This window comes from Nerophis ophidion, linkage group LG03, assembly GCF_033978795.1.
Source record: "Nerophis ophidion isolate RoL-2023_Sa linkage group LG03, RoL_Noph_v1.0, whole genome shotgun sequence".
NCBI classification, from domain to species: domain Eukaryota; kingdom Metazoa; phylum Chordata; class Actinopteri; order Syngnathiformes; family Syngnathidae; genus Nerophis; species Nerophis ophidion.
Genome location: NC_084613.1, coordinates 87,943,248 through 87,962,915, shown reverse-complemented (window position 1 = coordinate 87,962,915; position 19,668 = coordinate 87,943,248). Strand labels below are relative to the sequence as shown.

At 36.8% G+C, this 19,668-nt stretch overlaps 1 protein-coding gene across 11 annotated transcripts in view; it reads left to right on the top strand.

Annotated features, from left to right (window-relative positions):
- The window catches only part of tnika (TRAF2 and NCK interacting kinase a), a 174,246-nt gene that overhangs the window by 78,174 nt on the left and 76,404 nt on the right, over positions 1 to 19,668 (top strand). For 10 of the 11 annotated variants that reach the window (XM_061896301.1, XM_061896297.1, XM_061896299.1 and 7 more), the window contains exons 5-10: positions 2,124 to 2,234; positions 9,185 to 9,275; positions 12,158 to 12,288; positions 12,455 to 12,509; positions 16,365 to 16,443; positions 17,804 to 17,979. In XM_061896301.1, coding sequence (XP_061752285.1) covers positions 2,124 to 2,234; positions 9,185 to 9,275; positions 12,158 to 12,288; positions 12,455 to 12,509; positions 16,365 to 16,443; positions 17,804 to 17,979 — 643 coding nt within the window. The remainder of the gene's footprint in view (positions 1 to 2,123; positions 2,235 to 9,184; positions 9,276 to 12,157; positions 12,289 to 12,454; positions 12,510 to 16,364; positions 16,444 to 17,803; positions 17,980 to 19,668) is intronic. The other variant, XM_061896298.1, reaches the window with a different exon arrangement.

The following is a 19,668-nucleotide window of genomic DNA, read 5'->3' as shown; positions in this document are numbered from 1 at the left end:
AGCATATGTTGTTCCAAAAGCTGTATGTACCTTTCAGCATTAATGGTGCCTTCACAGATGTGTAAGTTACCCATGCCTTGGGCACTAATGCACCCCCATACCATCACACATGCTGGCTTTTACACTTTGCGTCAATAACAGTCTGGATGGTTCGCTTCCCCTTTGGTCCGGATAACATGATGTTGAATATTTCCAAAAACAATTTGAAATGTGGACTCGTCAGACCACAGAACACTTTTCCACTTTGCATCAGTCCATCTTAGATGATCTCTGACCCAGAGAAGCCGGCAGCATTTCTGGATGTTGTTGATAAATGGCTTTGGCTTTCATAGTAGAGCTTTAACTTGCACTTACAGATGTAGCGACCAACTGTATTTAGTGACAGTGGTTTTCTGAAGTGTTCCTGAGCCCATGTGGTGATATCCTTTAGAGATTGATGTCGGTTTTTGATACAGTGCCGTCTGAGGGATGGAAGGTCACGGTCATTCAATGTTGGTTTCCGGCCATGCCGCTTACGTGGAGTGATTTCTCCAGATTCTCTGAACTTTTGATGATATTATGGAGCGTAGATGTTGAAATCCCTAAATTTCTTGCAATGTCACTTTGAGAAAGGTTGTTCTTAAACTGTTTGACTATTTGCTCACACAGTTGTGGACAAAGGGGTGTACCTCGCCCCATCCTTTCTTGTGAAAGACTGAGCATTTTTTGGGAAGCTGTTTTTATAGCCAATCATGGCACCCACCTGTTCCCAATTAGCCTGCACACCTGTGGGATGTTCCAAATAAGTGTTTGATGAGCATTCCTCAACTTTATCAGTATTTATTGCCACCTTTCCCAACTTCTTTGTCACGTGTTGCTGGCATCAAATCCTAAAGTTAATGATTATTTGCAAAAAAAATAAAGTTTATGAGTTTGAACATCAAATATGTTGTCTTTGTAGCATATTCAACTGAATATTATCACGCGTACGGCGCACTTGCTGCGCGGAGTTGCCACCTCTTGGATGCACGTTGACCAGACAGGCAGGAGTGCAGGTAAGAAACTGATTTTAATATATAAAACAAAAGAAGACAGGTACAAAAAGGGAAAATAAAGCGCGTGCCTACGCACGGGAAGCTAATGCTAAACTTAGCTGGAGACAAAAGTACAAAAATATAACGTGCCGACCGCACTCGAAGCTAAGGCGGAACTTAGCACATGGAAAGACATGGCACAGAATACTTAACGTGACTTGTTGCATAAAGCAAACAATGGACCGAGGACGAACTAAGGAATCAGGTGGGCTTAAATACACAAATAATAATCAGAAACAGGTGTGTGACAGGAGCCCGTGAGGAGGAGCACAATACGTTGCCATGGTGAGGAAGTGCTCAAACACAAGGATCGGCAGAGTCCAGAAACAAACATGATGAAAAACATATCAAAAAGTAAAACCATAAACGATCCGAGTCGCGGATCGTGACAAATATGGGTTGAAAAGGATTTGCAAATCATTGTATTCTGTTTATATTTACATCTAACACTATTTCCCAACTCATATGGAAACGGGGTTTGTATTAGTAATAGTAGTACAAGTATGAGTATTAGTAATAGTAATAGAATTATTTGTAGTAGATGTAATATTAGTAGTAATAGTAGTAGAAGTATTAGTAGTAGGATTAGTTGTAGTAATAGTAGTCGTAGAAGTAGTGGTAGTAAAAGAATTAGTAGTTGATGTAGTAGTAAGATTAGTAGTAGTAGAATTATTAGTATTAGAAGTAATTGTAGTAGTAGGATTAGTAGTAGTAATAGTAGCAGTAGTAGTAATATTATTATAAGTATTAGTAGTAGAAGTATTAGTAGTAGAAGTAGTAGTAGTATTAGCAAAAGTAATAGTAGGAGTAGAAGTAGTGATAGTAGTAGTAGTAGGATTGGCAGTAGTAATAGTTGTAGTAGGACTAGTCGTAATGGTAGTAAGAGTTCGTAGTATTAGTGGTTGAAGGAGTAGTAGGATTAGTACTAGTAATACTACTAGTAGTAGTAGTAGTAGTAGGACTGTATTAGTAGTAGTAGGACTGTAGCAGTAGTAGTAGTAGTAGTAGTAGTAGTCGAGTCAATAAGAAGTGTGTTTGTGTGTACTGTAGTTGGTGATGGAGTTCTGCGGTGCAGGTTCTGTCACAGACCTGATCAAGAACACCAAGGGCAACTCTCTAAAAGAAGAATGGACCGCTTACATCTGCCGAGAGATCCTCAGGGTAATTCTTTCATTTACTATCAATGTTATTTCTGTACTATTTCTTTCATTTCCTATCCTTTACACCATCGTCTTTTCGTATAGTACTACCAGTAATATTAATGCGTACTAATTCTTTAATTTCCTATCTTTTACACCCTTATTGTTGTTGTTGTTTTTGTGCTGAGGTCTGCAGGATTGCTGCATCGGGTCTGTTTATCCTCAGAGCTGCTTTACGCTCGCACACACCACTCATTTCCTTTCCTTTCTTCCTCAGACCTCAGTGCTCGTCTTGTTTCACTTTCTCTTCCTCTGCTTTCTCCTCCGTTTAGAATGAACTTTTATTACTTCACTGCTTGTTGCCTGGAGGTGCTTGTGTCATTTTTCTAGTTTCTCCATGCAGTTAACGGGGCTCACAGGAGCCATTTGCAGCCCACAGCTGATGTTTTAACGGCACATTGTAAAATACTACTTAAAACATTAAAAAAAGACATAAAAATGTGGAACAAAAGAGCAAACGGGTGAAATGTAAGGAGACAAAGTCGCAGTGTTGAGGCTTAAAACTCATTAAAAGGTGGATTAACAGAGCAAACAGGTGAAACGTAACGAGAAAAAGCTGCAGTGTTGACGCTTAAAACACATAAAAAGGTGGAACACAAAAGCAAACAGGTGAAATGTAACGAGACAAAGCTGCCGTGTTGACGCTTAAAACACATAAAGGTGGAACAAAAGAGCAAACAGGTGAAATGTAACGAGACAAAGCTGCAGTGTTGACGCTTAAAACACATTAAAAGGTGGATTAACAGAACAAACAGGTGAAATGTAACGAAACAAAGTTGCAGTGTTGACGCTTAAAACACAAAAAGGTGGAACAAAAGAGAAAACAGTTGAAATGTAACGAAACAAAGCTGCATTGTTGACGCTTAAAACACATACAAATGTGGAACAAAAGAGAAAACAGTTTAAATGTAACGAGACAGAGCTTCATTGTTGACGCTTAAAACACATAAAAAGGTGGAACAAAAGAGCAAACAGGTGAAATGTAATGAGACAAAGCTGCAGTGTTGACGCTTAAAACATATTGAAAAGGTGGAACAAAAGAGCAAACAGTTGGAATGTAACGAGACAAAACTGCAGTGTTGACGCTTAAAATATATTGAAAAGGTGGAACAAAAGAGCAAACAGTTGAAATGTAACGAGACAAAGCTGCCGTGTTGACGCTTAAAACACATAAAGGTGGAAAAAAAGAGCAAACAGGTGAAATGTAACGAGACAAAGCTGCAGTGTTGACGCTTAAAACCCATTAAAAGGTGGATTAACAGAACAAACAGGTGAAATGTAACGAGACAAAGCTGCAGTGTTGACGCTTAAAACACATACAAATGTGGAACAAAAGAGAAAACAGTTGAAATGTAACGAGACAGAGCTTCATTGTTGACGCTTAAAACACATAAAAAGGTGGAACAAAAGAGCAAACAGGTGAAATGTAACGAGACAAAGCTGCAGTGTTGACGCTTAAAACACATTAAAAAGGTGGAACAAAAGAGCAAACAGTTGAAATGTAATGAGACAAAGCTGCATTGTTGACGCTTAAAACATAAAAAGGTGGAACAAAAGTGCAAACAGGTGAAATGTAACGAGACAAAGTTGCAGTGTTGACGCTTAAAACACATAAAAAGGGGGAACAAAAGAGAAAACAGTTAAAATGTAACGAGACAAAGTTGCAGTGTTGACACTTAAAACATAAAAAGGTGGATTAACAGAGCAAACAGGTGAAATGTAATAAGACAAAGCTGCAGTGTTGACGCTTAAAACACATTGAAAAGGTGGAACAAAAGAGCAAACAGTTGAAATGTAACGAGACAAAGTTGCAGTGTTGACGCTTAAAACCCATTAAAGGGTGGAACAAAAGAGAAAACAGTTTAAATGTAACGAGACAAAGCTCCATTGTTGACGCTTAAAACACATAAAAAGGTGGAAACAAAAGAGCAAACAGGTGAAATGTAACGAGACAAAGTTGCAGTGTTGACGCTTAAAACACATAAAAAGGTGGAACAAAAGAGAAAACAGTTGAAATGTAACGAGACAAAGTTGCAGTGTTGATGCTTAAAACACATAAAAAGGTGGAACAAAAGAGAAAACAGTTGAAATGTAACGAGACAAAGCTGCATTGTTGATGCTTAAAACACATAAAAAGGTGGAAACAAAAGAGCAAACAGTTGAAATGTAACGAGACAAAGTTGCAGTGTTGACGCTTAAAACACATAAAAAGGTGGAACAAAAGAGAAAACAGTTGAAATGTAACGAGACAAAGTTGCAGTGTTGATGCTTAAAACACATTAAAAAGGTGGAAGAAAAGAGCAAACAGTTGAAATGTAACGAGACAAAGTTGCAGTGTTGACGCTTAAAACACATAAAAAGGTGGAACAAAAGAGAAAACAGTTGAAATGTAACAAGACACAGTTGCAGTGTTGACGCTTAAAACACATTAAAAAGGTGGAAGAAAAGAGCAAACAGTTGAAATGTAACGAGACAAAGTTGCAGTGTTGACGCTTAAAACACATAAAAAGGTGGAACAAAAGAGAAAACAGTTGAAATGTAACGAGACACAGTTGCAGTGTTGACGCTTAAAACACATAAAAAGGTGGAACAAAAGAGCAAACAGTTGAAATGTAACGAGACACACTTGCAGTGTTGACGCTTAAAACACATAAAATGGTGGAACAAAAGAGAAAACAGTTGAAATGTAACGAGACACAGTTGCAGTGTTGACGCTTAAAACACATAAAAAGGTGGAACAAAAGAGCAAACAGTTGAAATGTAACGAGACACACTTGCAGTGTTGACGCTTAAAACACATAAAAAGGTGGAACAAAAGAGAAAACAGTTGAAATGTAACGAGACACAGTTGCAGTGTTGACGCTTAAAACACATAAAAAGGTGGAACAAAAGAGAAAACAGTTGAAATGTAACGAGACAAAGCTGCAGTGGTGACGCTTAAAACACAAAACTGCCATGCAGGCTGTCATTGCTCAAAAAAACGAAATGATTAAAAATCAATGTTGTTATGAATCATTGACCCATTGAAAGCTACATTTACTTCACATCAAAGGTTCCACTTTATAATATTTTTTCAGGAAAATATTGCAGATTTTGTCATTTTGCCACATGAAAAACTGTTTTCTATGACAAAAAAGGCATAAAACATGTTTTTTTCTATGACAAAAAAGGCATAAAACATGTTTTTAAAAAAACAAAACTTAAAATTGATGAATGGCTTTGAAGATGATCTTGAGATTCAAGCATGGAAGGCAAAAAAAAAGAAAAAAGTGTAATTTATTTTTAACATTTTTAAGTGTGGGGCCCTTTCGGATCCCCAATAACTAGTGTTTTTTGGTTGTTGTTTTTTTTAACTGTCATTGCTCAAAAAAAAAATGAAGTAAAATTAATGTTATGAATTATTGGCTCCAAATGCTTCACATAAAATATATATATATATATATATATATATATATATATATATATATATATATATATATATGTAAGGAGACAAAGTTGCAGTATTGACAAGTATATTACTTGTTACTTGGCAAGTATAATAATTCTGGTTGTGCTTACCGACATCGAAGCAATTCTATTTGATACATGATGTAATGATAAGTGTGACTAGTAGATGGCAGTCAAACATAAGAGATATGACTAAACTGCAATATGACTGCGACATGACGCAAGTAAACGACACCCACGTCTTATATGTTCCATTGAAAATACACAACATTACACACGGCGCTCAAAAATCCATCAAAATGTTTTCGTACGACTTTGGTAATCTATGAAGCCACACCGCTTGATGGATTGTACCGTGCTTCAACATAGAAGTATTAATATGGTGTCTGTATAAGGTAAGACATATTATCTGGTGTTTTGTTTCACAATAATAGGCGAAAGCAACTTTTCTTACATTCTGGTACCTGTTGATCTCTATTTGGGATCTGCATAAGTCCTGAAAAATTGCTTCTTCTTTTCCTCTATCTTCTTGTTTTGGGACATTCATTATCCGCTGTTGCCATTTCTAATATAAACTAGTGTGAAGTTCTCACTTATATCTGTTAGTAGACTCGCCATGAAAGTGCTAAAACATACTGGTGTAGTGAGTTGGCATTATTCACCCAAGGAACTTTAGTTATTAGAAAGTTCCGGTAGGAAATTTTTTCGCGGGACACATCTTCGTTATTCTGTTATTTATTGAAGTCAAATCTGAACGTCATTAAAACAGTTAGCGCCATCTTTTTGACACTTTTTTCGCCCCCGTCCTTGCACGCTACACCGCTACAACAAAGATGACAGGGAGAAAAGATGCCCTATGGTCTGGCTCCTCCATGATGTTAGAGTTATGTGAGTGGATTTTTAAAAATGTTCATCATTGTAGCAACACAGTTTTTAAAGCCGATTATTTTAGTGATTTGTGAGAGCAGCAAAGGGACTTGGGTTGTGTGCACGTGTTGGCCGTGTATACTGCACCGTCTAACTTGTTGTTGTTTTGGACATTTGTTGGACCCATAATTCATGTTTACATTCTTTCTTATGGAGAAAATTGCTTCAAAATACAAACCTTTCCATTTACGAACCCTGTTCAAGAACCAGTTAAGTTTGTAAATCGAGGTTAGACTCTACAGTGTCAACATTTGACATGTAATAGTGGAAATACACCATATCGCCAAAAGTATTTACCCACCTGCCTTGAACTTGAAGTGCCATCCCATTCCTAACCCACACGTTTCAATATGATGTGGGTAGGCTGTCCACAAGGTTGCAGAGTGTGTTTTCCATCATTCTTCCAAGAGCGCATTGGTGAGGTCACACACTGATGTTAGGTCGAGAAAGCCTGGCTCTCTGTCTCCGTTCTAACCCATCCCAAAGTTGTTCTACCGGGTTCAGGTCAGGACTCTGTGCAGGCCAGTCAAGTTCATCCGTCATCAATGTCTTAATGGACAGTCTGCGAACTTATAGTTGTTGTTTTTTTTCCAAAATTATGAAATATCCTTTTGCGCAACATATTATAAATACACCCTGTACACAACATAAACACTGTTCAATTATATACACAGTAAAGGGATGTGAAATATCCTTGTACACATGTTGGTTCAACATTTGTGCCGATTATATACTATATACAAACAACTATACTTCCATTGTTATTTATATCCCACATTTAGTTTGCTATTAACATTGATCATAGTATTAACTACTGTGCTAATTCAAGAGTGATATGTTTTTCAAGACATTGGTCTTAAAGTGTTTTTCTAAATGTGTGAATGGAACCGGGATATTTTGCACTATGCGCTTCAGCATCCGCCGACCCCTCTATGTCAGTTTATGTGGCCTACCACTCGCTGGCTGGGTTGCTGTTGTTCCCCAAATTCTTCTATTTTCTTATAATAAAGCCGACGGTTTACTTAAATATTTGGAAGAGAGGAAATTTCACAACTGGATTTGCTTCATCCTATGACAGTTCCACGCTGGAAATCACTGAAAGCGGCCCATTCGTTGACACATGTTTGTAGAAACAGTCTCCATGCCAAAGTTGTTTTGAAAATAAAAGTTATTTATTGCAGAGTTGGTTAATTGTGACTAAGTTATTTACTTGAAGAAAAATGTTTTTATACTTGCAAATTATTTTTATACTTTTTTAAATGTATTTATTATATTTAATCGTTTTTTTTTTGCAGAAAATAGTTTTGCAAATTGTTGTTTTTTTAATTGAACAAAATATTTTTTATTCATTTGCTGATCTTTTTTTTTTTTACTTTTAGAAAATAAATTGTTTTTAAAGTTGCAAATTGTTTTTCTTTTTTTTTTAGTTTAATTCAATTTCATTTTAATTTATTTTATTTCATTTTAGTTTTTTATACACTGGGCCAAGTGATTAGGACACCTGATTCTCATCATTCGGATACTTTTGGCAATATAGTGTATTGCCCTTACCTTATTGTTGAAGTACCAATCAAACTTAGTACCGGTTCTGTATATGTATATGTATGTGTATATGTATATGTATATGTATATGTATGTGTATATGTATGTGTATATGTATATGTATATGTATGTGTATGTGTATATGTATATGTATAAGTATGTGTATGTGTATATGTATATGTATAAGTATATGTATATGTATGTGTATGTGTATATGTATGTGTATATGTATAAGTATATGTATATGTGTATGTGTATGTGTATGTGTATAAGTATATATATGTGTATATGTATAAGTATATGTATGTGTATGTGTATGTGTATGTGTATATGTATATGTATGTGTATATGTATGTGTATATGTATAAGTATATGTATGTGTATGTGTATATGTATGTGTATATGTATATATATGTGTATATGTATAAGTATATGTATATGTGTATGTGTATGTGTATAAGTATATATATGTGTATATGTATAAGTATATGTATATGTATGTGTATATGTATATGTATATGTATGTGTATGTGTATATGTATATGTATAAGTATATGTATATGTATGTGTATGTGTATATGTATGTGTATATGTATAAGTATATGTATATGTGTATGTGTATGTGTATGTGTATAAGTATATATATGTGTATATGTATAAGTATATGTATATGTATGTGTATGTGTATATGTATATGTATGTGTATATGTATGTGTATAAGTATATGTATATGTATGTGTATATGTATAAGTATATGTTTATGTATATGTATGTGTATATTTATATGTATATATATATGTATATGTATGTATGTATGTATGTATGTGTGCAACAGACGTTGTGGCTGCATTTGATTATAAAAAGCTCCCGAGTGCTGATTGCTAAGTAAATGTGCAAAATTGCAAGTTAAAAAGTTGTCGGGTTCAACTCCACAAAGATGTTGTCTATGTGTTTGATGGCCTGTGCTTGGCTCATGGGCTCCTGGTGCGTGTGCAGGGCCTGACTCACCTCCATCAGCACAAAGTGATCCATCGAGACATCAAAGGCCAGAACGTCCTGCTGACGGAGAACGCCGAGGTCAAACTAGGTGAGCGACTGCGTCGGGATCGGATTTCCACCACCAACCTGGCTGCTCAGATACTTGCTGCTGGGTTGGTTGCACAGCAGGGGTCTCAAACATGCGGCCCGCGAGACGTTATTTTGCGGCCCGCACTTTGATATGACAATTTAATGTTCCCAATTTTCACGGGAGTCCCCTTAATATCAGGGTAACCATTCTCTGGTAATCCCTGCCGATTTTTACCCAATCAACAATACTCAGGGGGTGCCGCAATGCCACTGTTCTTAACGTCCTGTGAATCCTCTTCAGACGGCGTGCAAGCCTATATGAATGTTACATTGGGCTGAGCAGTACACATGTGTGATGTTGCAAGACATATTTGGTCTACAGCTACACAAGTCACACTGAAGGTGGCCGTAAAAAAATTTTTTAACACTGTTAGAAATACAGTATGTGCCAGACTGTGAACCCACACCAAACAAGAATGACAAACACACTTCAGGAGAACATCCGCACTGAATACATATAAACTCAACAGAACAAATACCCAGAATCCCATGCAGCCCTGACTCTTCCGGGCTACAATACACACACCCACGCTACCACCAACCAATTTATAGAAGGTGAATTCATCAAAAAGTGCATGTTCCATTTTTAAAGACATCTTTTCTTGCGGCCCCGCCTCACCCAGTTTCTGCACCCAGTGGCCCCCAGGTACATTGAGTTTGAGACCCCTGATGTACAATATAATATGGAGGTTATTTCTGCACCCAGTGGCCCCCAGGTACATTGAGTTTGAGACCCCTGATGTACAATATAATATGGAGGTTATTTCTGCACCCAGTGGCCCCCAAGTACATTGAGTTTGAGACCCCTGATGTACAATATAATATGGAGGCTATTTGCTCGCACGTTTATTTTCTTCTACTGATTTTTGTTTTTACATTAAATCCTGCTGATCATTTTATTGAATGAAAAGTCTTGAACAAGATGTTTGCCAGTAAAACTTCTGTCTGAAAGTACATGAATTGGGTCTAAATGTTTCTGCACTTCATTTTTAATTCTATTTTTTTATACACTGAATTTTTTCACACCAACTTTTATAAGCTGACTTTTTTTGCATTTCATTCCCCCCCCCCCAAAATTTTTTTACACCACTTTTTTTTTTTTTACACACAGATTTTTCTAAAACACTGATGTTTTTCTTCTCTAAATTGTTTTACACAACATTTTTAGACCCTGACTTTGTTTATACTGAATTTTTATAAAATAATTGTGTTTTTATTATTTTTTACAGTAATTTTTTTAAACACTGATTTTTTTTTCTTCACTGATTTTTTTTTTACACAAAACCTTTAGACCCTGACTTAATTTACACTTAATTTTTTATAAAATGAATTTTTTACACTAATCTTTTTAAACACTGATTTTTTTTACTCAAAACCTTTATACACTGACTTTGTTTACACTTAATTTTTATAAAATTATTTAGTTTTTTGACACAAAACCTTTATACGCTGACTTTGTTTACAATTAGTTTTTTATAAAATTTTACACACATTTTATATACACTAAATCTTTTAACATTGAATTGTTTTACACAAAATGTTTGTACCTCGACATTGTTTACACATAATTTTTTATGAACTCAATTTTTTACACTAAATTTTTTATAAACTTGTTCTTTAACACAAAGTTTTTGGTGTACTGAATTTTTCTAAACTGATTTTTGTATACACATTTTTTTACACTGACTATTTGTACACACAATTCTTTCATACACTGAATGTTTTATACACTGATTTTTTACACTGAATTTTTTTTATTAAACATTTTTTTACACTTGATTTTTTTTAGACACTGAATTTTTTAAACTGACATTTTTCACACTAATATTTTTAAACACTGTTTTTTTTCTTCACTGAATTTTTTGACACAAAACCTTTATACGCTGACTTTGTTTACACTTAATTTTTTTCAAAATTTTTTTTGTACACTGATTTTTTCACACCGTTTTTTTAGACTCTGAATTTTTAAACTGAATTCATTTACACTAATCTTTTTAAACACTTAATTTTTTTCTTCACTGCATTTTTTTACACAAAACTTTTATACCCTGACTTTGTTTACATTGAATTTTTTATAAAATTATTTTTTTTACACATATTTTTTAGACACTGATTATTCTTTTAAAATGTTAATACCCTGACTATGTTCACACTAATCAATTTTTTTACAAAATGAATTTTTTTACAAAATGAATATTTTTATGCAACATTTTTTTTTTATACTGAAATTGTTTACAATAATCTTTTTAAACACTGATTTTTTTTCTTCACATCATTTTTCCACCTAAAACTTTTATACGCTGACTTTGTTTACACTTATTATTCACTGAATTTGGTATACACTGATTTTTTAACACAGTTTTTTTCAGACACTGAGCACACGAGATGGTTTCTCTCTTGTGTGCACATTTTTTCAAAAATTATTTTTGTACACTATTTTTTTTAAACACTGAAATTTTTATACGCTGTTTTTTTACACTGAATGTTTTTATACTCTGAATTTTTTTAAAAACACTGATATTTTTCTTCACTGATTTTTTTACACTACATTTTTACACCCTGACTTTGTTTACATTTAATTTTTTTATACAATGCATGTTTTTACACACATTTTTTTACATGTCATTTTTTATACACTGATATTTTACACAGAATTTTTATACCATAAATTTGAATGCACACATTTTGCTCACAATTGTCAGCGTAATTTGATTCAAAGTCAAATGCAAAAAAGTGACACTTCCATAAATTCAGTGTCCAAAACAAGCTTTAGTAATAAAGACACAAATAAATACCTGGAATGACCGCACTTTAATATACTTTTTTTTAATCAACCTGCAGTGGACTTTGGTGTGTCCGCCCAGCTGGACCGGACAGTGGGAAGGCGGAACACCTTCATCGGGACGCCGTACTGGATGGCGCCCGAGGTGATCGCCTGCGACGAGAACCCTGAGGCCACATACGACTTCAAGGTGCGTCAGGAAGCGCAGGATGCCTGCTGGTGCCCGCTGGTGCCTGCTGGTGCCCGCTGGTGCCTGCTGGTGCCCGCTGGGATCCGCTGGGATCCGCTGGGGCCCACTGGGACCCGCTGGGACCCGCTGGGGCCACCTTCTCCTCTCATGTGTTGTCTCGTTGCAGAGCGACCTGTGGTCCCTGGGAATCACCGCCATTGAGATGGCGGAAGGAGCGCCACGTAAGGAGCACTTACAAATAATATGCATTATTATTATTAATATTATTAAATATGTTGTACATCAGGGCTGTCCAAAGTAGCTCATATTTAATCATTAGAATGCTCACTTTTTTTTGCTCATTTTGCTGTTATACATATTTTTTTACTGACAAATAATACATGTTAGCATGCTACTGTTTTGGGTTTTTTTTAGCAAATTTTGTACGTATACACTACAGTCATATTTTCGGTACTTGATGCATGCTAACGTTCGCAGGCTAGAATTTTTAACCAATTACACACCCCAGACTATAATGGTACAAACCCTGTTTCCATATGAGTTGGGAAATTGTGTTAGATGTAAATATAAACAGAATACAATGATTTGCAAATCCTTTTCAAGCCATATTCAGTTGAATATGCTACAAAGACAACATATTTCATGTTCAAACTCATAAACTTTTTTTTTTTTGCAATTAATAATTAACTTAGAATTTCATGGCTGCAACACGTGCCAAAGTAGTTGGGAAAGGGCATGTTCACCACTGTGTTACTGCATCAAACAAGAAAGGGAAAGAATTCCACCTGAAAAGTTTCAAAAAATGTGTGTCCTCAGTTCCCAAACGTTTACTGAGTGTTGTTAAAAGGAAAGGCCATGTAACACACTGGTAAAAAATGCCCCTGTGACAACTTTTTTGCAATATTTGCAACAAAAAAAAGTAGTTTCTCAGTTTGAACGTTCAATATCTTGTCCTTGCGGTCTATTCAATTGAATATAAGTTGAAAAGGATTTTATGGCAAATCATTGCATTCTGTTTTTACAAACCCCGTTTCCATATGAGTTGGGAAATTGTGTTAGATGTAAATATAAACAGAATACAAATCCTTTTCAAGCCATATTCAGTTGAATATGCTACAAAGACAACATATTTCATGTTCAAACTCATAAACTTTATTTTTTTGTGCAAATAATCATTAACTTTAGAATTTGATGCCAGCAACACGTGACAAAGAAGTTGGGAAAGGTGGCAATAAAGACTGATAAAGTTGAGGAATGCTCATCAAACACTTATTTGGAACATTCCACAGGTGTGCAGGCTAATTGGGAACAGGTGGGTGCCATGATTGGCTATAAAAACAGCTTCCCAAAAAATGCTCAGTCTTTCACAAGAAAGGATGGGGCGAGGTACACCCCTTTGTCCACAACTGTGTGAGCAAATAGTCAAACAGTTTAAGAACAACCTTTCTCAAAGTGACATTGCAAGACATTTAGGGATTTCAACATCTACGCTCCATAATATCATCAAAAGGTTCAGAGAATCTGGAGAAATCACTCCACGTAAGCGGCATGGCCGGAAACCAACATTGAATGACCGTGACCTTCCATCCCTGTATCAGAAACCGACATCAATCTCTAAAGGATATCACCACATGGGCTAAGGAACACTTCAGAAAACCACTGTCACTAAATACAGTTGGTCGCTACATCTGTAAGTGCAAGTTAAAGCTCTACTATGCAAAGCCAAAGCCATTTATCAACAACATCCAGAAACGCCCCCGGCTTCCCTGGGCCTGAGATCATCTAAGATGGACTGATCCAAAGTGGAAAAGTGTTCTGTGGTTTGACAAGTCCACATTTCAAATTGTTTTTGGAAATATTCAACATTGTGTCGGGAAAGCGACCCATCCAGACTGTTATTGACACAAAGTGTAAAAGCCAGGCATGTGTGATGGTATGGGGGTGCATTAGTGCCCAAGGCATGGGTAACTTACACATCTGTGAAGGCACCATTAATGCTGAAAGGTACATACAGCTTTTGGAACAACATATGTTGTCATCCAAGCAACCTTATCATGGACGCCCCTGCTTATTTCACCAAGACAATGCCAAGCCACGTGTTACCACAGAGTGGCTTCGTAGTAAAAGAGTGTGGGTACTTTCCTGGCCCGCCTGCAGTCCAGACCTGTCTCCCATGGAAAATGTGTGGTGCATTATGAAGCGTAAAATAGGACAGCGGAGACCCCGGACTGTTGAAGGACTGAAGCTCTACATAAAACAAGAATGGGAAAGAATTCCACTTTCAAAGCTTCAACAATTAGTTTCCTCAGTTCCCAAACGTTTATTGAGTGTTGTTAAAAGAAAAGGTGATGTAACACAGTGGTGAACATGCCCTTTCCCAACTACTTTGGCACGTGTTGCAGCCATGAAATTCTAAGTTAATGATTATTTGCAAAAAAAATAAAGTTTATGAGTTTGAACATGAAATATGTTGTCTTTGTAGCATATTCAACTGAATATGGCTTGAAAAGGATTTGCAAATCATTGTATTCTGTTTATATTTACATCTAACACCATTTCCCAACTCATATGGAAACGGGGTTTGTACTTGATGCATATTACAGTTAGCATTTGCTAGCTTTTTTTCATCTCTTTTAGCAGGTATGCACCATAGTGTCATTTATTTTGGTGTTTCATTAGTGTTAGCTGTAAGCATGCTATTGTTAGCATGCTGGCTGTTTTGCTCATTTTGCTGTTATACATATTTTGTCACTAACAAATGATACATGTTAGTGTGCTAATGTTAGCATGCTGATGTTTTTTTTTTTAGCAAATTTTGTATGAAGACACTCCAGTCAAATTTTGTAACTTGATGCATGCTAACATTCGCAGGCTAGAATTTTAAACCAAGTACACACCCCAGAGTGATATATACTGGTACTTGATGCATGTTACAGTTAGCATTTGCTAGCTTTTTTAAATTTATTTTAGCAGGTATACACCTTAGTGTAAATAATTTTGGTATTTCACTAATGCTAACTGTAGGCATGCTATTGTTAGCATGTTAACATAACACTGTTTGCTTGCTAGCGTTGTTGATAATTTTCACTGATGTACACATTTTGTTACTTGACGTATGATACATGTTAGCATGCTAATGTATTTTTTCATGTTTAGCAAATTTTGTACGTATGCACTCCAGTCATATTTTGTTACTTGATGCATGCTAATGTTAGCATGCTTGAATTTTAAACCAAGTACACACCCCTGAGTGATATATAATTGTACTTGATGCATGTTAAAGTTAGCATTTGCTAGCTTTTTAAAAAAATATTTTTTAGGTAATTTAGCAGGTATACACCTTGCTGTCATTTATTTTGATTTTTCACTAATGCTAAATGTAGGCATGCTATTGTTAGCATTTTAACATAACACTGTTTGCCTGCTAGCTTTGTTGCTAATTTTCACTGATATATTTTGTTACTTGACGTATGATACATGTTAGCATGCTAATGTATTTTTTCACGTTTAGCAAATTTTGTATGTATGCACTCCAGTCATATTTTGTTACTTGATGCATGCTAACGTTAGCATTTGCTAGCTTTTAAAAAAATATTTTTTAGCTAATTTAGCAGGTATACACCTTGCTGTCATTTATTTTGGTTTTTCACCATTGCTAACTGTAGGCATGCTATTGTTAGCATTTTAACATAACACTGTTAGCATGCTAGCTCTTGTAGCTCATTTTGTTCATATGTTTTGTCAGTTAATGCTATCCGGCCAGTGTGCTAACTGTTAGCTTTTCAGCTGGGCTTTGGCTTTTCAACATTCACACAACATTTGTACCACAATTGAATCTTCTACTTTTATGAAGAAAAAAATCTATATATTGTACAGTTTTTTTGAAGGTGACAACTTCCAAAGTGGCCCTCACAGTGATCCTTTGATTCATCGCTTTGTGGCCCTCAATGTAAAAAGTTTGAGCACCCCTGATCCACATACATATGTGCTCATTAGTATGAATGAATGAATCGTGTTCCGGCAACATACTGATGACTCAGTGGATTTGTTCTTATATTTGCATGTGGCCCCTGTAGCGCTGTGTGACATGCACCCCATGAGGGCCCTCTTCCTCATCCCTCGGAACCCTGCACCAAGACTCAAGTCCAAGAAATGGTGAGGAAAAAGGCTTTGATCCCTTTACTAAAAGGATGTGTTGTTATGTTGTTATTTAAAAAAATATATATATATATTGTGTTGCATATTGTTGTTAGACCTGTGCAACAAATCCAGTCGTGAAATTTCCCCGCTCCTAAATATTCCAAAATCGACTGTTGGCTTTATTATAAGGAAATAGAAGATTTCGGGAACAACAGCAACTCAGCCACCAAGTGGTAGGCCACGTAAACTGACAGAGAGTTCTCAGCGGATGCTGAAGCACATAGTCCAAAGACTTTCTGCACGGTCAGTTGCTGCAGAGCTCCGAGCTTAATGCGTACCTTCCAACTAGCCCACGTACGGCACGCAGAGAGCTTCGCGGAAGGGGTTTCCATGGCCGGGCAGCTGCATCCAAGCCACGCATCACCAAGTCTGACACAAAGCATGGGATGCAGTGGTTGTAAAGCACGTCGCCGCCAGACTCTAGAGCAGTGGCGACGCCTTCGGACTGCATTGTGCCGAGTGTGAAATTTGGTGGAGGAGGAATTATGGTGTGGGGTTTGTTTATCTAGGTTTCAAGTTCCAGTAAAGGAACTTTGAATGGTCCAGGACAGTTCCATGTTCCCAAGGCGGGTGGCCAAATACTCCTGGCAATATAGCGTATATATATATATAGATTTTGACCCATCCCTCACTTAAAGTGTACTGTATAAATACATTCACTGTACAAACATACATATATATGTACATATACATTCACTGTACACACATACATGTACATATACATTTACTGTACAAACATACACATACTGTACATATACATTTACTGTACAAACATACACATACATGTTCATTCACTGTTTAACATATACATATACACATACATGTACATATACATTTACCGTACAACATACACATACATGTACATTTACATTCACTGTACACACATACATGTACATATACATATACTGGACAAACATACATATACACATACATGTACATATACATTTACTGTACAAACATACACATACATGTACATTCACTGTTTAACATATACATATACACATACATGTACATATACATTTACTGTACAAACACACACACACACACACACACACACACACACAGCAGGCCTAGACAGGAGGAGGACAGAGTGGAGGTACACACAACATCAAAGGGTCGAATGTGCGAGAAAATGAGAGCAGACAGTGTTGACAAACAATGTTGTGATGTAAGGATAGCGCCCGAATGCAGCTGGGATAGTCTCCAGCACACCCCTCCTGCGACCTTGAAAGGGACAAGCGGTAGAAAATGAAGTTGTATTGGGGTTTTTCGGCAGGATTGAGTGAATGTTGTGGTTTGTCCCGTGTGCTGGAAGGTCCAAGAAGTTCCAGCTGTTCATAGAAAGCTGCCTGGTGAAAAGTCACGGTCAGAGGCCGAGCACGGAGCAGCTGCTCAAGCATCCTTTCATCCGAGAGCTGGCCAACGAGAGGCAGGTGCGCATCCAGCTCAAGGACCACATCGACCGCACCAAGAAGAAGCGAGGAGAGCGAGGTGAGAAAAAACCTCCGTCCACACTCTCACATGATCAACAACACCCGGAAGCAGGGAAGTTGTCACCTTGTGCAAATGCTAAATAAAAACAGAATAACATGATTTAATAATCATTTTCAACTTATATTCAGTTAAATAGACTGCAAAGACAAGATAGTTAAAGGCCTACTGAAAGCCACTACTAGCCACCACGCAGTCTGATAGTTTATATATCAATGATGAAATATTAACATTGCAACACATGACAATACGCCCGCTTTAGTTTAATAAATTGCAATTTTAAATTTCGCGTGGAAGTATCATGCTAAAACGTTGCAGTATGATGACGTGTATGATGATGCGTGGGCGTGATGTCTCGGGTTGTAGGGGACATTTTTTTCCTGCCCGATCCAAGCTATAAGTCGTCTGCTTTAATCGCATAATTACACAGTATTCTGGACATCTGTGTTGCTGAATCTTTTGCAATTTGTTCAATTAATAACGGAGACGTCAAAGAAGAATGATGTAGGTAGGAAGCGGTGTATTGCGACCGCCTTTAGCAACACAAACACAGCCGGTATTTCCTTGGTTAAAATTGCCAAAGGTGAAGCTTTACTATGGAACAGAGCGGTCAAGCAAACATGGTTCCTGACCACATGTCAACCGGCAGGTTTTAGTGAGAAAATTGTGGTAATAAGTCAGCTCTTACTGTAGACATCAGCGGAGCTTGCGGCCTGCTACAGCTGCATGGCTTCCCTAAGAGACACTGGCGGTCACCACACCCGTGGCCACACCCCTCCTACTTTCAGGTATTATATAATCCCACTAAAACACTGGTAACACAATAAGCAGATAAGGGATTTTCCATAATTATCCTAGTAAATGTGTCCGATAACATCTGAATCGCTCCCACTGCCCTGGCCTTTTTTTTTTCTAGTCCTCCACTCTCACTTTCCTCATCCACAAATCTTTCATCCTCGCTCAAATTAATGGGGAAACTGTCGCTTTCTCCGTCTGAATCGCTCTAACTGCTGGTGGCCATGATTGTAAACAATGTTCAGATGTGAGGAGCTCCACAACCCGTGACGTCACGCGCACATCATATGCTACTTCCGGTACAGGCAAGGCTTTTTTATTAGCGACCAAAAGTTGCCAACTTTATCCTCATTGTTCTCTACTAAATCCTTTCAGCAAAAATATGGCAATATCGCAAAATGATGAAGTATGACACATAGAATGGAGCTGCTATCCCCGTTTGAATAAGAACATCTCATTTCAGTAGGCCTTTAACGTTCCATTATTTTAGCAAATAATCATGATCTTAGAATTTAATGGCAGCAACACATTGCAAAAAGTTGGCATGTTTACCAGTGTGTTACATGGCCTTTCCTTTTAACAACACTCAGTAAAGGTTTTGGGAACTGATGAGACACATTTTTGAAGCTTTTCAGGTGGAATTCTTTCCTATTCTTGCTTGATGTACAGCTTAAGTCTAGTAACCGCACTTTTTTACTATGAAGCCACGCTGTTGTAACAAGTGACCTGGCATTGTCTTGCTGAAATAAGCAGGGGCGTCCATGATAACGTTGCTTGGATGACAACATAGACCGTAGATGGTGAAATCGCCAAATTCCTTGCAATAGCTGGATGAAAAGTGTTGTTCTTAAAACCATTTGCTCAGGCATTTGTTGACAAAGTGGTGACCCTGTT